Source organism: Mycteria americana, chromosome 2 (assembly GCF_035582795.1).
Source record: "Mycteria americana isolate JAX WOST 10 ecotype Jacksonville Zoo and Gardens chromosome 2, USCA_MyAme_1.0, whole genome shotgun sequence".
NCBI classification, from domain to species: domain Eukaryota; kingdom Metazoa; phylum Chordata; class Aves; order Ciconiiformes; family Ciconiidae; genus Mycteria; species Mycteria americana.
In genome coordinates, this window is record NC_134366.1 from 54,882,858 (window position 1) to 54,902,319 (window position 19,462).

Sequence of the window (19,462 nt, forward strand, 5' to 3'; positions counted from 1 at the left end):
CTCCCTCTGGGCATTTGGACCTTGACAATGACTTTTGCTACCTTTCCTCATAGGCCTGGGGTCTTTCACAACAACGCTCTCACAATTAAGCAACTAAACAGTCAACAGATGTAGAGCAAGTTGCAGACTTGGAATAAATCTAAGAAACCTACTGGAGTCAGATGAAATTTCCTAAATCACTCTCCCAAGAGACAAAGGAGGGCCATGCAAATGTTTTCGAGACTAATGGAAAAACTCAGGTTTTCTCAGTTTCTTTACAACAACAGTTTTGGGGAATAGAAAAAGATAGTAAAATACCATCTCTTGCACAGTAAGAAAGTAGGATAGAAAATGAGATAAATGATTTATTTATGTATTAAGTGCTTGGAAGGGATGCAGACAAGAGTGGTGTGAAGCCATTTAAACTGATAGATCCTTATATGAGGAAGGGCATCACAATCATGTCCAGAGGAAAAAGGATATGAACAACATGTAAATAGTACATAATACAATCATGAATGAAACAAAAAGACTGTTTCTTTGAAAATAAATGGGTAATGACTTCATTCAAGGCTGGAGTCCTACATTTACTCAAGCATATGCTTAGTTTAGACGGGATAATTCATGTGGTGACCCCAGTGAATAATATGTAAATTTTAGTGGGACTGAGGCATGTTAAATTTGCAAATCAAAGTACTGCTCCGAAATGTTATGTGATTTCCAGGTATTAAGTCTACAAACTCCATTAATTGTTCAAAAGTATATGTAGCAGATGAAAAATTTAAAAAACAAAATCTGTATCACTATGAGGCTTAAACCAAGCAGTCCACTTTTGGGAAAGTTACAACATGCCCACAAGAAAAAAATGTTGTCTAGTTCTTATATACAATCTACCCAAGGTGGCTGCTGTAAAGGCTGGTGTAGATTCATGGTTTTAATTAAGCTGCTACCAAAATTTAGACATAACAGAACTTCGTAATAATAAAAAGAGAAACCTTATTTATTTTCCTGAGAACATAAAGCCTCACAATTTTATGTATCTCCTACTTAGGAAAAAAGATTTTTATAATATAGGTAATTATAAATAAATTCTATTCACTTCTTGTTTTGCAGGGAACAAACTCATTGCAAAGGATCATAATAATAAAAACCTCCTATTTAAACTGACTCCACTTAAGTAAGAATGCAGTTTTTTTACCGAGAGGAAACAAACACACTTGCCATATAGCTGGTTAGAGTGTATTATCATACAAACACTTTAAGCTGCCTTGCGGTAAAATGAACATTGAAGTCAGTATCATCCACCCGCCCGCTAAACCTGTGTGTGAACGTTTCTCCTTAAACTTGAGAACAGTGTGGTGGGAGGATGCCCCAAGGGCTGGGGAAGGGGATGCCCAACTGCTTGGGGCACTGTGAAGCCAAGCTCTGCCTGACGGCCGGTGCCCTGTAGACCCTCCAATGAGTTGACAAGACTGGACCATCAACAGATATTTTTTTCTAAATGTAATTTGAGTTTTATGGTTTCACTCAGGTCTTTCGCCAGCTCTGAGGTTGTCTAAAGATGTGTATGGTTCCCTGCGTGATTTCAGCAACATGGATGATTTACATGGCGCACGAGCCAGGGAAATGCTGCTGCATGGCGGCAAGATTGATCTGCACTGATGAAGTGCCCTGGATGACAGCTCCCCATAGGTGGAGCAAGTGCAGGGTCCCCAAAAGACTGCTCAGGGCCTTTGCCACAGAAGCGCATGAGGATCAACACACCTGATGCACTGCGGGGTCTGGGAGCGGCTGGCAGCCGCTTTGTTAATACAGTAGCTCAGAAATAAATTACTGTCCGGATGTGTCGCGTGACAGCCCTGCAGGGACCCTGGGGTGCCACTGCCGCGCCAAGGTAGGACAGCAGGGAAATACGGCATGGGAAGGAGAGGATGAGCTGCAGGGAGGGTATGGCTCAGAGGACTGGCGTGAGCTGAGGAGGGGGGCCAGGAGCGGTGGGAGGCAGTAACCCAGCCCTTCAGTCCCCTCTTCTCTAGGTATCTCTTCGTAAGTGGTTGTGTACGAAACTCAGCTATAATTACACAGAGTGACGGTGGCGTGTTCTCATTGGAAAAGTGCCAATGTTTTCATTTTAAGTAGGGTTCCTGCTCTGTAATTACTTGTAAATACTCTTTATCAGTTACGTGAGCCATACGGTAGAGTAGATGGCTTTTAGCGACTCCTGAAGAACAGAGAGAAGACTCTGACTAGACACCATTTACATTGTTTTTTGCCATTTGGCATACATATATATTACAGCTTGCTTGAAAACAGAGAGCCAAGATGAGCCCTCACAACAGTGGCATGCAAACCCCTTGGACTGAGTTTGGCACCGGCAGTGTGCGATTGCTGAAGCTGCAGGACCGATCTAAAATACGTGCGCTGCTCAACAGCAGCGAGGTGCGGGCTCTTTCCAGTCAGTGCCCATCAGCTCACGGTGCTCGGGGCTCGTGGGGGACCACAGGTCCTGGCGTGGCTTTGCGGGGCATTGCCCGCGCTAGATGTATTCTGGTTTGGACAGGACCTGCATCTCCTGCCCTCCATCACTCCTGTCCCGGAAAGTTCCACCCAGCCTTCGTGTTCTTCTTTCCCTAAAGAAAATAAAGAATGGTCAGAATTAAAACGGGTGAAAACAGGTGGTCGGTTTAGGGACTGTGTTTATATGTTCCCTCCCTTCTTAGGGGGTAGTCCGAGTGACAGTAAAGGAGCAATACTTGAAAGGGGGGCAGAGGCGGTTGCTGAAGAGGCAGTAGATGAGGGGGTTGATGGCACTGTTCAAGGCTGGCAGGTTCTGAATGATCACGGATGCGTAGAAGCGCTCTTTGGTCTCAGGGAGTATGTTGAAGTTGTCCAGGATATCAAAAAGAAAGTAAGGGCTCCAACAGAGAACAAATGCTGGGAGAGAGGCAGAGAGAGGAAGAGCTTGACATTAGATAGTTTAGCTATTTAGGGAGGTAATCACACACACACAGAGAGACTGTCATAACACATAAATATTTGTTCATGCAAAAAAAATCTCTCCCTATTCAGGGTCTTATTTAAGAGAATAGTTATTAGATTGTGCTTTTATTTATCTTTATTTTTATTTTAATGCCCGTAAAATATATTATGTATGCTCCTCTAAGTGTTTAGAGTGCTCCCTCTAGACATATCAAGGTGCTTTTGAACACTACACAATACATAAAGGGTAAATAGGTAGCCAGTTAAAGCATCATAAGTTATAGTGAAGTGCTCTTTTAATGGTCCCCTGAGTGAGCAGCCAATCTAAATGTACACACCACCAAAGTGCCGCTCCGTGACAGTGCTGCCTGTCACAGCCACCTATTAAAAAAGGGCTCGCAGACACCCAGGAGCAAGGAATGACACCCTTTCACGCCACATTACAGCAGACCAACATGTCATTTGGCATGCCGGTTGCAGGTGCTGTGTATATGGACCGTGCAGAAAGACTCTAATTCCTATATTGCAATTTGAGAGATGAATTTGGGGAAGGGAAGAGAGGACTGCATTGTTCGTAACCCCTGCTTTTGTTCAGAGGTGGTAGAAGTAAAAAGGCCATAGGTTTACCTTTATTTGCAGACATAGGGAAAGAATCTGCCCCTCACAAATTTCTATGTCACTTCTTTCACGAAGGCTTTTGATTAAAGATTTACGTAGAAACACTGGGGCAGGCAGTTCACTCAACTAGGCCACAAGTACCTGAGTTGCAAATATACAGGTATCTGTGAAATGGGACACATGACCTCTCCCTGACCCAAACGAGAGAGCAGAGTGACCCCACGCTTGCTTGCTTGTTGCAGTAATCAGTATTTCTTAGTTGGCAGTTAGCCGAGCGCTCGCTGAATGTGCAAGGAAGAGGTAAATTCCCCTCCTGTTTTCTAGAGTAACCAAACCAGCGGTGTCTATGCACAGATACCAGCAAAACAGCAATATGCCTTGTCAGCGTACAGACCATAGCACTGGCTACACAGAACTTTTAAGTGGCTTTAAAGAAATCCATGAATGTTAGGTGCCTTAATCTGCATGTCAAGCAATGCTGCGTGCCTAATATTATTAAGGTCCTTTGAAATATTGAGCATCCAGGTGAGCTCTTGACATCTGATGGCATTGCAGTAGTAGTTGTTTCCGACAAAAGCTTTCTCCGATGGCCGTGCAGAGAAGTTCAGACACAGAGAAGCTGTTCTTGGACTTCTGAAAAGCATGAATCACACCGGCCTCTCATGTCTGCAGACCCTACCGCTAAACAGTGAGCCAAGCACCTCAGTAGCAGCTATTACCACAATATCATCCAGTCTGAATTTTGTGTAGCGTTGGAAAGAGGAGCGATCTCTTTTTCAGTGGTAGGGGATGGCTGTCAGCCCTGGGGAATAAATAGCTTCAGTCGCCTTCCTGCCTGTCTCTGGCAGCTAATCACAAGCCCTGTGTGACGCTGCCTTTATTTATCGAGTTAGAATGTCAGCCTCCTAATTCCATCAGAATAATGTCATCTCCCTGGGAGACAGGGGGCACCTGCACTGAGTCATCTGCTGCCCGGTCGGGAAAGGAGAGCTCGTTCTTCCCACCTCGGCAGGCAACACGCTTCTGACATCGAATTAAATTGCTCTGTATCCCTCGCCTCTCCTTCCTCTCCCTTGCACCGCCCCAGCACCTAACATGCCATACATAGTCTCTAAGCCTAAAAGACAACTCAGTTGCCAAGTCTTTTGGCAGCCTGGATGGGAAGGAGATGACCCCTTCCTTTGTTCCTTTTAGGCAATGTCCCTCCTTTGCTTTCTTTGTGCACAGACCACATTATGCATATAATTTCATTTGAGGCTTGTGTCAGATGCCTAAAATAGGAGCTTATCAGCCAGGGGAGAGGGGAAGGACAAGGTCAGAAGGCAAGTCAGCAGGTCTAAGTAAAGCTCCTTCTCTGAGCCATCTACTGCACTCTATCTGCTGATGATAGAGGGAGCTGAGGAAGATGAGGTTCCTAACGTCAGCATCCTCCCTAGCTACCAGCTGTAGGGCTTTTCACTTACCAACGATAATTACGATGCTGTACTTGATTGCTTTCACTTTCGCCCTGGATATGAACCCACGACTGGTGTAGCCAGCAGAGGTTTTGCCACCTGGGGAAAGAACAGTTCAGCTTGTAAAAGAGTGGGGCTGCTGTGTCAGCGCATACCTCCGCAGGCGAGACAGCGATACGTAGCCCATCCTTCCCTGGTGTCAGGCAGGGGCTCAGTAGTTCCTGAAATTCGGACGCTTGTAAGCCTGCTCAAGTTGGACACTCAAAACCTGAGCCACCTGAAATCAAAAGGGGAAATGTAAGCAGAAGAGATCTTCCTGAAGCATTGTGGCAGATGGATATTCCTGATCCTCGACACTTAGTCAGGAAAACCACTGCCTATGTGCCCAGCTGTGTCAGTCTAATAAAAACCATCCGCCATCACAGCTACAAAACCACAACCAGAGTGGTGTTATAGGAGACAGTTTCTGAAAGGAAATTAAGAAATTAGAAAATTAAGAAAAATTAAGAAAAGAGAAGAAACAACCTGGCAAAAGAGACTACCTGTTCACTTTTAACTGCATTTCAGTCAGAAGGATTTTGAAAGCTACATAATCCATTCCCTTAACCTCTTACTCTTTTTGATGCTTTGGATAATCGGTCACGCACTTTACTCTCCATGTTGACTCAGTAATGAAATATGAAATGCTGTTAGACTAGCTTTTCAGAAATGAAGTGTGGCTTGAATTGAGAAGCAAATTCTGTTCAGCCTCACACCAAGGCTGGTTGATCTCATTTCCTCTGAAGTAACACTAATGTCTCCGAGAATCAAGTTCTGTATTTGAATAACAGTACCAGCATGGTTACAATAATATGCCTGATTTCATTATTAATGTCAATTTGCTGTTCATGTTGCTGGATCAGAATAATTAGGTTCACCATAGTGAATACACAAGAAGGTCATTTTTTATCAAAACGTCTTTAAACTCTTGTAGTCCAAACTTAGGACTGGAATTTTGATTAATGTAATTGGAAATAACTCTGTGTACACAACTTCTTGCACCTCTTATAAGTACTGTATATCAAGGCTGTGTAATTTGTAAAGAAAAAAATATAAATAAAATTAATGTGGGCTTGTTATCAGTGAAACGTCCCATATAGATGCTTGAAATTAGTCCATATGTAATATTACTGGAAATCACTTGGTGACTTATAGAGCAGAATATACCTCCTGGATGAGGAGAAGGACATTTTTTTCAAGCCTAGTTAATACTGATTGTGTCGTGAAAGCAAGATCATTAGAAATCAGTCCTGCTCAAGCTTTTGAAAAGAGAAGTAAATCTTAGATTATAGTTGACCGATGTCAGGTTATGACACAAGGATATCTGAATATGTGCAACATCACATTAGGACACTTCCTCCTGTACCAGACATGATCCATGATCCTGCTTCAGGCCAGTACCAGCAGCTTGGTCCCCGTGGTTTGATGTGTTTCCACTCATCACTTGGCTGCACTAACTGGTTGTGTGCTCTTAGTTGTGTTAAAACACATTAGCGTAAACATACTTTCCTTCATAACTAGTAGGAGAGGCAGCTGACAAGTGAGGATCTTGAAATGATGTGTGCTCTTTGCCAAAATAGCTTAGAACAGTCCAGAAATGTTTATGGTCTTGGGGTGCAAAGCTCAGCTCATTTTCTGGCTTTCCATAGCCAGGAATTTCTGAGCTTGATCAAAATCCAGACTTGCAATGGCATGTGAAAACACAGCAGAAGTGTTATCTAAGTATATGCTAGAAAAAAATTATTCTGGAAATGGGCAAAGTTCTACGAACAGGGATTCTAAGTTCTAGAATAAGGATTTTTTTACTTTTTAATTCTTTTCTCGCAGATGTTTTCTATCGTTTCTCTAAAGGGGATTTAATGTCAAAGGAAAGAAGGTAAATAATGTAGAAAAGAGTTAGGAATGAGCAATTACAGAGACCACATTCCCACTGCAGTGATGGGGGCCCAGCACGACACCGCATGTCCAGGCATTCCCGAATTTGGGGGGACTGGCCAGATTCGAATCATGAGGCTGGAGACAGATGTATGCTGAGACTCACCAGGGCAGCTGGATATGATGACAGCCTGAGCTTTGCTCTTCATCCAGATGGTTCGAATCACGATGGAGTATATGACACTACAGAAAGGAAAGAGTCATTGGTATTACGAGGCACAGTAAATTTAACTGACACCCCAGTCATTTGTGCTCTATGAACACACTTATATATGTGTAAGGAGCTCATAGAGATGACGGGACTGCATAGGAATAATAATAATAATGACAACAACAATAATAAATAAAATATGACTCTCCCATAGTAATTTTCAGAAGCAGATCTGAAGAGTTTTCACCATGGGAGTCGTTATTGTTGTCCTGGCTTTGCAGATGTCAAATCTGAGGCTCAGAGGTATGCAGTGATTTGGCCAAGATCTCGCAGGCAAGAGCTCATTGGGGGTTTTGAGCTAGCCAAGGCCAAATCTGCCTGGGTACCAGCCCCAGGACACTAGCCCTGAAAGGGGGGAAGCAAGGGGAGGGACCTGGTTTTGCTGTGTGTACACTTCTGTTTTGGTGTTACTTTGTGATTATGAAGCTGATGAATAAAATGGTACCCTGCGGAGTTTGATAGGGGCAAGATCCATGAGAAATGCAGTTAAATCCCGCAGTGCTCACTTTCAGGTCTCAAGGTCCTGGAACAGAAATTGAGGAGGACAGAATTATCAGGTCGATGGGAAGAGTTAGATGATTCAAAACCAGATCCACCACAATTTGCATATTTAGAGGGGAATGTACATATACTTTTAATGGAAAAGATGAAAGGTGCCCTGGTCCACAATGACCTCGGATAGTTACAACATTTCCCTAGGTGACAACAGATCTGGAATTCTATTTATTTAAGACAGAATAGGTAAAATAATTCCTTCAAGCTGAAGAGCTGTTTGAGGCTACATCCTGGATGAGGACATTACATTTTCAGCAGTTTACATAAAAACAAAACGAGGCCTTGCTCTGTCTGCCTTTTCTCCTGCAAGCGTGCATAACATGCAGCTAAAATCACTAAGCAACAGCATACTTTTGACTGGTGTTTTCCTTTTTAGTCTGCTAAAGAAGACAAAAATAATTTTAAAATATTTCAGCTAATGCACTCGGGTTGCCATGTTTTCCTGATGTAAAAAACAAGCATCATGACGGAAGTCGTTGTGTGCTGTTTGCAATACACTGCAGTGTTTTGGGGGGCCTGGGGCAGCCTGACCATTATTTGCCATAAACCTTAGTGGTGACTTAGTGGTGAAAAAGGTACAACTAAGGAGATTATTTCAGGCTGCTTTATAGAGACAAAATATGTCTTGCTATCATGTAATTTATTTTTATTATCAGAAGAGACATTATTCTTAGTAGAACTTTCAGAGTGATATACAAGCCTTTCCTACAGCACCCTCAATTCCTAGACATGCTTGCAAAGGCAGTACCTGTGTGCCTTGGAGGTTTCCTTTCTGTGGAAGTTTGAGCCATCTGGTTTCCAGGCTTAATAGGTGAGAGATGGAAATTCAACGTGCAAGTCCAGGCTGTGCAGCAGAGCAGCAGCGTGCTTGCCCAGTGAGGGTTTTGCATGCATCTGCCGCGGACTCCAGCTTGCCCTCCTTAATCCCTTCAAAGATCCAGCATGGCTCCCAGCTGACTTGAACATTTTCCTTTTATCTCCTGGCTTTTCAAGAACCTGTTTATTTATCAGCTGGTGCACTTGAGAGTTCCTTTGTACTTTGTACTGACAATGGTGGAAAATTCATGTGTATTTTCTCCTTTGATTGTTCCAATGAATAAGAATGTATTACAATGATAATTGTTGTCATCTCAAGAAAATTTCCAGCCAGCTCCTAAAAGTCCTGTTTCTATTTTCTCCCTAGCCTGCTATCTCTAGCCTGACCTTTTTATTTGCAGTTGAAACAATATCCCCTCTGATACAGACCTGCATGTGTCCAGCAGGCCACATTCAGAGTTGCCTAAGCATCAGGATGAAGGAGCCTAACTCCGTAGTCAAAATATTCAGACTCCCTAAATCCAGCTAAGTGCCACAAGGATTGAATTGAGAAGTCAGGCTCCTCACTTGCTTTCCCTCCGACCCCAGAAATCCTGACTTCTTGGCTTCAGAGTCTGGTAGGAGCATCCCTTTCACCAGATGCAGTTATAGCAGCTGTCTTCTTCACTTGGTATTACACATATGAGATTATGGGCTGTTTCATTTGAATCCTTAATTTTTAGAAGTCCAGGGGAAAGTTTAATTCCTGGTTTAATCCAGTGGCTTCTAAAGTGCTGCCAATATAGTGGATTCGTACTGGTGGTTTTGCCTCTGTTCATCTTTCTTTTCTCTATAGCTGGAGCCTTCCTTATCGGGAGGGGACCAGAGGTGGTGTAAAGCTGGTCAGGGTGGGCGTCAGGAAAGACGAGTCACTTGTCATGCTAGGTACACTTCCCAGCAACTGTTTTGCCAGCCACAATTACGCCTTTATGCTTTGATCTCTCTGGGACTCCAGATCTTATTAGTGCCTAATCTTTTCTTTTTTCCCCAGCTATGCTGGCATGGAGCTAAGAAACTGGAGTGTCCAGAAATGTGTCACCCAAAGCTTAAGATCATAAAAGGCATCTGCGTGTGTGTTTCAAAGCCACAACAATAAAAAGAGAGCACTTATGGAACAGAAGTTGTATTTTTCTTGCAAGGGAAAAGCAGGCTTTTTTTTCAGAATGCATTTGTAGTTTCTTTCTTTCTGTAAAAGGCGGCTGGAGGAGGATGTGGCGGTTGGTGACATCTCAAAGGGTGGGAAGAAATTCCCACTTGATGGACAATGAAGTGGCAGATGAGCAAAGAGTAGCGGGGGACAGATGACAACTGGTATTCAGACGGACAGGAGGGTGTTTGGCAACGGTCTGCACCATTCTGACCATATCGTAATCTCTGTTTCCTTCCTCTCGACATCAAGCTACTCAGCCTTCGCTGCCAAGATGTAAAAGCACACTGTACACATTGCCACAAACCTCATTTTCCAACACATGTAACATGCCTGCATGCTGCTTGCTCTTGTCTCCACTGAAAGCACCGGGAGATGTGATGTACAGTTCGGTGTCTAGTTCGTGGTCGCCTTTCAGATGTTGTCAGGTTTCTTTGGGTCTGTAAGTGCGTAGTGCAGTGGTCTTCCAGCCCTCACTGGGGATTCTTGGGGGCTATATAAACATGGGCTGTAGTCATTTTAATGCATACTATGATATTAAAATCCTATATGAGTTGTTGTGGCCCATTATTTGCAGGTGAGAGACTAAAGAAAGGGAAGAAAGAGCTCAGGTGTAGTAGTCAAACCTGGATGGAAAAATAATCGAAGGCTTTTTGAGACAGAGCTGCTCAGGCTTTGAAGACCACAGGACAGAAAGGACATGCTGTTGATCTGAAAATGCAGTGATTTTTCTGCCCTGATAAGATGCATATCGGGAGAGGTGGCAGGAAAATACAAGAATATGGTACAGACTATGGATGTATCTCAGTAAATTTTGCATCTCCAAAAGCAATTTGGCTCGATCCACATTCTGAAGGACTAAGATGCACATTCATTGTAGCATGTTATTAGTTAATGCTGTTGTTTATATGACCCCATTGGTAATTACAGCATTCTTTGTCCACGTAAATAACTAACTTATGGTTAGTCATACAAATGCTACCGTGAATAGTCCCACTCCGTCTTTATTTTTAATTCATAGATCACTTTTGTTTTGGAAAATAAAATGTCTTCTGGTAAAGCTATGTATTGATATTAACAATCATAAGAGTTATTGATCTGACTACTCTTTAAACACAGATTTTAATTTTTTTTTAAATAAATGATTGCATTATGATAGCGTCCCACTCAGCCTCAGTATTTACTAGTGTCCTGGTTTCAGCTGGGATAGAGTTAATTTTCCTTCTAGTAGCTGGTATAGTGCTGTGTTTTAGATTTAGTATGAGAATAACGTTGATAACACACTGGTGTTTTAGTTGTTGCTCGGTAGTGCTTACACCAGTCAAGGACTTTTCAGCTTCCCATGCTCTGCCAGGTGCACAAGAAGCTGGGAGGGGGCACAGCCAAACTGGCCAAAGGGCTATTCCATACCATATGACATCATGCTCAGTATATAAACTGGGGGGAGTTGGCCGGGGGGCAGATCACTGCTTGGGGGCTGGCTGGGCCTCGACTGGTGAGCGGTGAGCAGTTGCATCACTTGGGGTTTTTGGGGGGTTTTGTTCCTCTCTCTCTCTCTCGTTGTTTTCCTTTTCATTACAATTTTTTTTTCCCAATTATTAAACTGTTCTTATCTCAACTTACGAGTATTCTTGCTTTTGCTCTTCAGATTCTCTTCCCTATCCCAATGGGGTGGAGGGTGAGTGAGCGGCTGAGTGGTGCTTGGTTGCCGACTGGGGACAAACCACGACAGCTAGTAAAATGAGCCTTTACCATGGCAAAAAGTACACTTAAGCTCCCTGCTAATTGCTTGTATTTATCATCCAGCATTGCCTGTTGTTCCTTGTGCTTTATTTGTGCAAAGTGATGCAGCTGCGTTATGTTTTATGGTAGCTAATTTACAGCACTATTTATCCAAAGACAAAAGGCATATGTAACTTCATCTGAACAAACCATTGTAGGCATGTGTAATGGGTAAGTTAATAGATGGGCAGAAATTAGAACATGTGTGCAAGATCTAGGCTTTTTTATTTAGAAATGGAAATTGCAGGCAAAAATTATTGTGCTTGCTGAATCAAGCTCAAAAAAATGACCTTTGGTATTTCTATTAATGGTATTTTTATTCCCTTTATTTGATCTAATTCAGACAAATACCTTTTATTTAATGTATCTTTTATTTCATTGCAATGTCTTGGTTTTAGTTCCATATTTTTCCTTTTAGCTGATTCTGTTTTTTCTCTTCTAATTATTTTTCTGCTGCTCCAAAGCAAATGTTCTCTTTGGACTTCTGATTTTAAACAGCAGATGGATATTTTTCCCTCTGTGCTTCCAGAGGAACTTTTGCAATTTTTTTTAACCTGAATTTGGAATTATATTAGATAAATGCCTATGTATTACATTTATCAGGTTAAAATATTAAAAATATGTTTGGCAATCATGAATAACAGCTAAAAAGACTCTGAATTTCTGGATACTCAAGTGCCAGAATATAGTTATGGTTTGGCACAGAGTAGCGATATAGAATAGAAACCCAGTAGCTCTGGATAGTAACCCATCACAGGACCTGAGGGGCCCAGGTGCAAATATTTGCAGGAGAGAAGTCTGTAATCTTGATTTGATCCATATTTAACCTCTGTTCAGCAATGCTGAGGTATCAGAGGTGTTCAACTATCACAGATACTGTTTGAACTTCGCTTGGCGTATCTTGGCGTAGGAGAACTGGCTTTGGTTATAGCTGATGATACTTGTCCCAGAATAGGAGAGAACTAATTACTGCAGGTTGCCTAATTAATTTTTCTGAATTTTATGGGTTTTGGTAGATTGACAATATCAACTGCAGAAAAAGTGGTAGATTAGTCTAAATTAGAGGGAAGAACAGGCCAAATTTTTAAGTGCTGTAAAGAAGAACCTGATGCAGGATCTGTGGCTCTCCCCGACTGACACCGAGATAGTGGGAAGGAGGGGAGCTTTTACATGAAAAGAACAAATATTCTCCCCTTTTCTTAGCTCTCAAAGATAACCACACACTTGGGTTAAAAATCTCATCACAGCTTTTCATTCTCTTCTCATTATTCAGGTCTTGTTCATTTGTATTATAATCAGATAAAAAACTCGCCACAAAACCACAAGCTGTTTGATAACTGATTGCTGATTCTCCAGTTGTGAAGAAGTGGTGGGAACAGACCTCCCCAGTATTTAAATATTTCAGGGCTGTTGTAGTTTTGTTCATAGACTGCCTTTTTATGTGTACATTAAAAAAAAAGGGACAGGTTGTTGTTTTCTTCTGTTTCGTGTTTTGGCTTGGAATCTATAGGGTTTGCTCACACCACATCTGGGGGATTAGCTCGTTGGTGGAAGGGTTGTCAAGACTGAGCATAAGGTTATCAGCTAAATAATTCATTCCATGGGCTGCGGTGTTATGAATAACACAACTCCTGTGAGTTGGTTGAAGGCTGTGTCAGGAACATGTGAAAACAGCTCTGCCGAGAGAGCTGAGGGATGGATGAGAGAAGCTTAAAAGACGATGGTACCTGGGCTGTAGCGAGTGAAAACCGCTCAGCCAAAGCAGCGTATCTAGTGTGGAATTAAGTCCTGCACCTGAAAAGTAAAATTTTATCCTTTGTATGCACTTGGGATGAACTGCGCCAGAAAAAGTGCTGTCATCAGTGAACTGCTTTGCTCTAGAGGTTAGGTTTTCAGCAGATTCAGGCGGCAGAACTAATTAAGAATTAACTCCGCCAGCCAGTGTCCCACATTGCGTCAGGCACCTGCCATGCAGCTAAATCAGAGTGCTTTGGCAGAGAAAATAAAGTAGCTGCACAAACAAAATGAATTATTGCAGAAAAGGTCTTATTCTTTCTCTGTGTGTACCCTGCCTCACTTCCTCAGTAAGTGTGGCGTGTGCTTTGGCTTCTGGTTTATTTGTATTCCCGGCTTCTTAGATACTGATCCTTGACTTTTCAGTCACACATTTATGGATCGTTTCTCCATCGTTATCTTGTGGCCTTTTTTTAATAACATCTTCAGCTAAAGGCCATTAAGTTAAAAAAATCACAAAATGTCTTCCTTCATTTACTAAATAACACCTTTCATTTTTATAATTACTCTTTTGACAGAGTAACACACAACTACGATGTACGTGATCTCTCTCACTCAGCCTTATGAAACAGCGTCTTGTTTGTCATCAAACCTACTGTGCATCTGAAAGTATTCGGTGGAACAAAACTTTTGCAGAGAAATGAGTCCCTGCAGACGTTAACAGCCATTCCTGCCATTCTTTAGCTGCAAACTGCTTACCAGAGTATTTATATGCTGCAGCCACATTAGGTGGATTAGCTTTAAACTGCTGGACTGCCAAGAAACTTTAAAGAAATAGATATCACGCCTTGAGGCTATGTTGAGAGATGTTTTACAGATGCATCAGCTAGGAAGTTGCAACCTTCAGTTGTATGCTTGAAACTTGAAAAAATGTTCTGAAAAAATAGCCAGTTCTTTCCAAACTGCATGGCATTTGTTCATAATGTCTCTGCTGACCTTGCCCTGATAGTAATCCTCTTTCTATATGGTTTTAGACAATCCTCTCTATTCTGAAGAAAACAGTATCACTGACAACTAGAAATAAGTGGGCACAAAAAAATCCTTCCCTGGCTCACCCCCCTTCCCTCCTCCCAGTGCCCGGTACCGCTTAGGATCTGTCAAGAGTTTGACTTCTGCTGGCAAGGACGTGGGAGCATTTGTGTTAGTGTATACTGAAACCGGGAACGGGTTTGGGCAGGCAATGGGCACCGCTCTGCACTGTGGCCCTGAGGCCTGTGCTTTAAGTTCCTGTCCTGCCACAAACTTCTTGTGTGAAAGTTGCTTAAGGTTAAAGCCGCAAAAATTTTAGGGTGCTTTATTCACGTCTCAGCTGTCAGGGCAATCGCATGAAATGCCAGTTTCACTGACTTTCCCTCACGTCTTCATCGCCTTCTTGCTTCTGGGGATTTACTGTAAAGCAAGTCACAGAGCTGTCTGGTTTGAATATCTTCCTTTGGAAGGGAGGAGGGGAGCATAATGTCAGCAGCTCTAAAATATTTGTTGCTATGTAGCTTGCTTTTTCTTGCCAAACAAGTATATATGCCATGTAAAAAGGAGTGGCTGTAATAGAAAGCATGTGAATCAAGTCTGAGTGTGAAAGAGATGTTTCACACACCTGTGGAACGACTGATAACTGGACAGGCTATGGGCCTTTTTCCTAAAACTCTTAAGGTGCTGGCTAGAATTTCCTGATTGCTAGCGACTTGAGAAAATTTATGACAAAACTCCTCTCATAGTAACAGCCAGCCTCAAAGTTTTCTAGTGCCATTTCTTTCGCACAGTTAAATTACTTTTTGTCTCTTCTGCGTGTGTTTGTTCTTTTTGCTGCTAGTGCTGGGCTGCAGATCCACCCACATTTTTATTTACCTATTCCCAAGAATATTTTTTGGTTTCTTTAAAACTAGGCTGGTTTTAAGATACGGGAAAACATAGAAAGAGAAATGATCATGCCTAGGAAGGAAGAGCAATTGGACAATCTGGGAGTAGTTTTTCTCTATTGGTATCATGTCCTTTCTTTAAGGAGAACTTTTCATGATTTTGTTTGCTATATCTGTGCAATCTGGCACAAAAAAGGAAGGTTTAGCAAACTGATATGTTATGAGCAAAGTACAAAAATTGTCCCTTCTCTCTAGGGAGCAACAGTGGTCAATGTTGAATCCGCATCAAAAAATCAGCTAGATGAGTTCAAGCACCATGTGGTTTTGATTCTATCAGAGATAAACTTGTTGCCATTAGAAGCTGCAGAACTCAATCTCCGTGATTAAGCACTAAGAAACTTCAAGGCACAACTCAACTGGAAAGGAACTATAAGCATGACATGCTCTTTATTATTTAGCTTATGCAGCCAGTCCTGTCATCATCTAGAAAAGATCAGCCCCCCCCCCTCCCGCCCCAGGGTGCTAATGAGCGGGAAGCTAATAGAGACTCATGGCTCATCACCTGCTGGAAAAGCAGATAGACCAAGAGAGATGTCCAAGGGACATGCAAACATAGTTCCTCTCTCACAGCCCAAACAGCGTGTCACCGAATTTTGGGGAAAAAAAGGAGTCCCAGCAAATCTTCTTTGCCACAAAGAAAAAGAGATGGACACCAAGGAATCCTATTGTAACCTTGCTACTGAAAGAGAATAAAAGGGAAAAAAAGGAAAGGGCTCGGAGAATAAGTTACTGCCACCAGCAGCCTTTCAAGGCAGTTAAGAAGCCTCGCTCCCCTTCCACATCAGTTTTTGACTGCTCCTTTGCATTGGTAGCTCCTCAGGGCTAGATAATTTTTGTTTAACAGCAGCTAATGGCAGCACCCCAGAGGGAGGCAATAAAATTCACTGATCACTAAGCACAGTCTGGGATATTGGTTGACCTCGGTTTAAAACAGATTCTGCTGCAGATCGTCTTTGTGATTTTGGGCAAATGAGTCCCAAATATTTGCAGCTCAGGTTTCCCATTACAAAACAGGAAGAATTTTATTTGCTCGTATTTTAGGAGTGGTTGGCAGCTTCAAACGTTTGGAGATTTCTTTCTGATCCTGGTGAAGAAACACTCTTCTAGTACTATGAAGCTTGAGAGCACTTTAAGTTAATTTTAGTTTAATTAGCGTTAAGTGTGGTTTCCTGTTCTTTTATTAAAATTATGTTTTGTCATAATAGCTAGACATTCATACTGGATTTCTAAAGATATGTTTCAAGCCTGAAGCTGTGGAGGTAAGTGGGCACACTTAGAGAGTCAGTCCTTTTTTCACAGAAAATGTTTCTGGCTATTAATACCTCACGGAGAACACCCAGGGCAAGTACAGCGACCCATGCATTATGTGGTAAAAACCAAAGCAGCTACAAGGCAGGTGTGGAAATGAAATCGTAATGAATGAGTAGAAATTAAAGCATTAAGGTGATTGCACACTTGACAGCTTTCACCACACGCTTGCTGACTGCAGATCAGGCTTACCTGATAATGATCAGAGGAATGAAGTAGACCAGGAAAGCCACCACCGTCATGTAGGGTATCCAGTAGGAGTCATCAGGCCAGAGAGCCCAGCACTGCACTTCCCCATTGGAGAGCTGCCGTTTCCCAAAAATAATCAGGGTCGGTATGGAAAACAGGAAAGAGAGGCTCCAGGCCACTCCAATAAGAACTTTCGCCTGTCTTTCTGTGCAACAGAGTCAAACAGATGGTGTTAATGGGGGTGCTGGCGCGACCGGCCCCTTGTAGCAGTACTGATAGAAAGGCAGGGAGGAGGAGGAAACTGAGCGAAGAAAGGGAATTTTGGGCTGCAGCTGGCTGATGCTGAAAAGACTGCAAATGAGAATGGGGATTTCATCTCTCTCTCATGATAAAAAGTAATGTCGTTATGGGCTTGTATTTTACATGTTTTATTTAAAGGTGTTAAGGGCCCATTGAATCTGAAACGCTATGAGAAAGGCACCGATCAGGGTCAGCGAGTCAGAAACGTGAGATGTAAAGGGTTCCTCTGTGCCACCAAGACAACCTCATGAATGAATGCAAAGGACCGCAGGCCTGCCCTACTGCACGCTCTTACCCTGGCACAGCAAAGTGGCAGTCAGCAGGAGGACACAGAGACAGAAAAGAAGAAGGACCCCTTGTGCTACAGATAACAGAGGAAGGCTGGGACTGGGAAGGGTTACTTAAAACATAAACTAGGTTGGGGCGCACTGGATGTACTGCGGGGGAAATGTCCTCCTTGGAATGGAAATTAAACGTTTCGATGCACCTTGTAGTGAGAAAGCTCGCAAAACATTTCCTGTCAGGAAAGAGCAAATGCCTCAGTTCAGGATCAGAACAAAACTGCACAACCAGCTGCCTTTAACTCCAGCTGCAACTTTTCTGCCCCAAAGAAACGTGGTCCTGGAGAGCCCGGGCATCTCCTACAATTCTCTGCATCATGGCGGGGACCAAACCCAGCTCCTGTGATGGGCATATGCCCAAGCCATGCCAAGGGTGGACTGCTAACCGTGAGACAGGGCAGATGATGGTGGGCTGGTGCTCAAGTGCTCAGCCCTCTTTTATCTGCCACGACAGACATCGACTAGGAGATCCTGTTGGACCTCATGGTGAAGATGAGGAGCTGAAGGATCCCAAAACGCTTGGCAGGTTTGGGCTACTGCTTCCCCTTGACTTCTGGCCTCCTCCGCTGCCGAGTGGGGAAAACTGGTGGGAAACCAAATGATGCCTGGTGGCACCCATGGGATTTTGTAAAAATGAATGGGTTGGAGCAAACAGCCCCAAGGCTTTCGTTTTCACAAATCTGCATCTTCTGGCTAAAATCCAGGTAGCTCTAGCCGAAAAGTGTGGGGAATAAGGGCTGATCTGTGGAGTACCAGTGATTCTGAGCAGCAGTTATTCCTCCTGAGTCAGACTGAGAGAGGAACAGATGGGGACAGATTTTTTGATCTGGGAAACTTTGGTGTTGAAATACTTTATTGTCCTACAAAATACCCGAGGTTGTGTGTGAAATAGAAAATCACTTTAAATTACGCATATCAAGAAGAATGTCTTTCCTCCTTGAAGCTCAAAGAGCAATATGAAAGCATGTGGGAGAAACATTCAAAAAGTAATTTTATGCTTTATAAAACATCAGTTGCAAATATTCACTTATCCTGCTCATTTTTAAATGCTACCCACGTTCAGCAAAATACGGTCTTGCTAATCTAGGGTTTAAGGGAATTCCGATGACATCTACATAAGTGAGAGGGTTAGATTAAGTCTGTAAATATTGCACAGGCAAAGGAGAACTGTAAAGTTTCCCAAAGCATAACAGAATAAACTTAGCAAAAGGAATATTAAGAGTAAGTTTCACAAAATATTTCCTGACAGAAAGGGCTTTTCAATTGTGAGCTAGCTAATTAAACTACATACACATAAGCCTCAGTGGGGCCCACGTGTCTATTTCTAGGGAGAAAAGACCACAAGTGGATAATATACTTTATTTTTTGCACTGTGTAGCAACGCCATTAATTTGAAGAGAAATGGGCAATTTGGGTTGGGCAAGAGTGGTATTTTATCTTTGTGTTTTAGAAAACATTACCTGCAATGTTCGTTTGATCTTGTTTTTAAATGTCCCTCGTGTTTGTTAGAATATAGCCTTGAGAGTCTAAAGGGCTTTACAGGGCACTGATAGCATCTAGGTAAGTAGATTTTTGTTTTATCAGACTAATGTTAATTGGCTGCCTCACAAGCAGGGGGTTTTTTATGTTGTTTTTTGTAAATGCTCTAATATGCTCTAAATGCCAGCAAACCATATAACTAGAACTATATCAATTATAAATGGAATCAAATAAATTACAGCTTCTGAAAGATGATATTCTATTCAGCCAGTCTCAGTATTTTCCTTTAAAAACTATATTGCTCTTTAAACAGAGAGTTTTTCATACTGGGGTGGTCAAGATGAACAGCCAGGGCTGGAGCAGAAACCTCAGTCGTGAGCTCTGGCACTGGCTCTCCTAAAGGACGTTTTCATGTCACCATCCCCTGTACTCCGTACTCCGCTTCCGCCATCCGTGCGCTGCAGCAGCGGTTTTGTGCGCATCTGCCTCCTCCCAGCAACACGTGGCGGGGAGGCACCTCTTGTGAGGAGTTTTGCTCCCCACTACCATGAACGGCAATGCTATGCAATCCTTCTATAAAG

The 19,462-nt window shown here is 42.7% G+C and overlaps 1 protein-coding gene across 1 annotated transcript in view; it reads right to left on the reverse strand.

Annotated features, from left to right (window-relative positions):
* Positions 1-2,515: 2,515 nt before the first annotated feature.
* NPSR1 (neuropeptide S receptor 1) overlaps positions 2,516-19,462 on the reverse strand; it is a 60,843-nt gene continuing 43,896 nt past the window's right edge. The window contains exons 5-9 of the mRNA XM_075495599.1: positions 16,765-16,966; positions 7,111-7,187; positions 5,040-5,129; positions 2,733-2,913; positions 2,516-2,609 (exon numbers count right to left, since the gene is read on the reverse strand). Coding sequence (XP_075351714.1) covers positions 2,516-2,609; positions 2,733-2,913; positions 5,040-5,129; positions 7,111-7,187; positions 16,765-16,966 — 644 coding nt within the window. The remainder of the gene's footprint in view (positions 2,610-2,732; positions 2,914-5,039; positions 5,130-7,110; positions 7,188-16,764; positions 16,967-19,462) is intronic.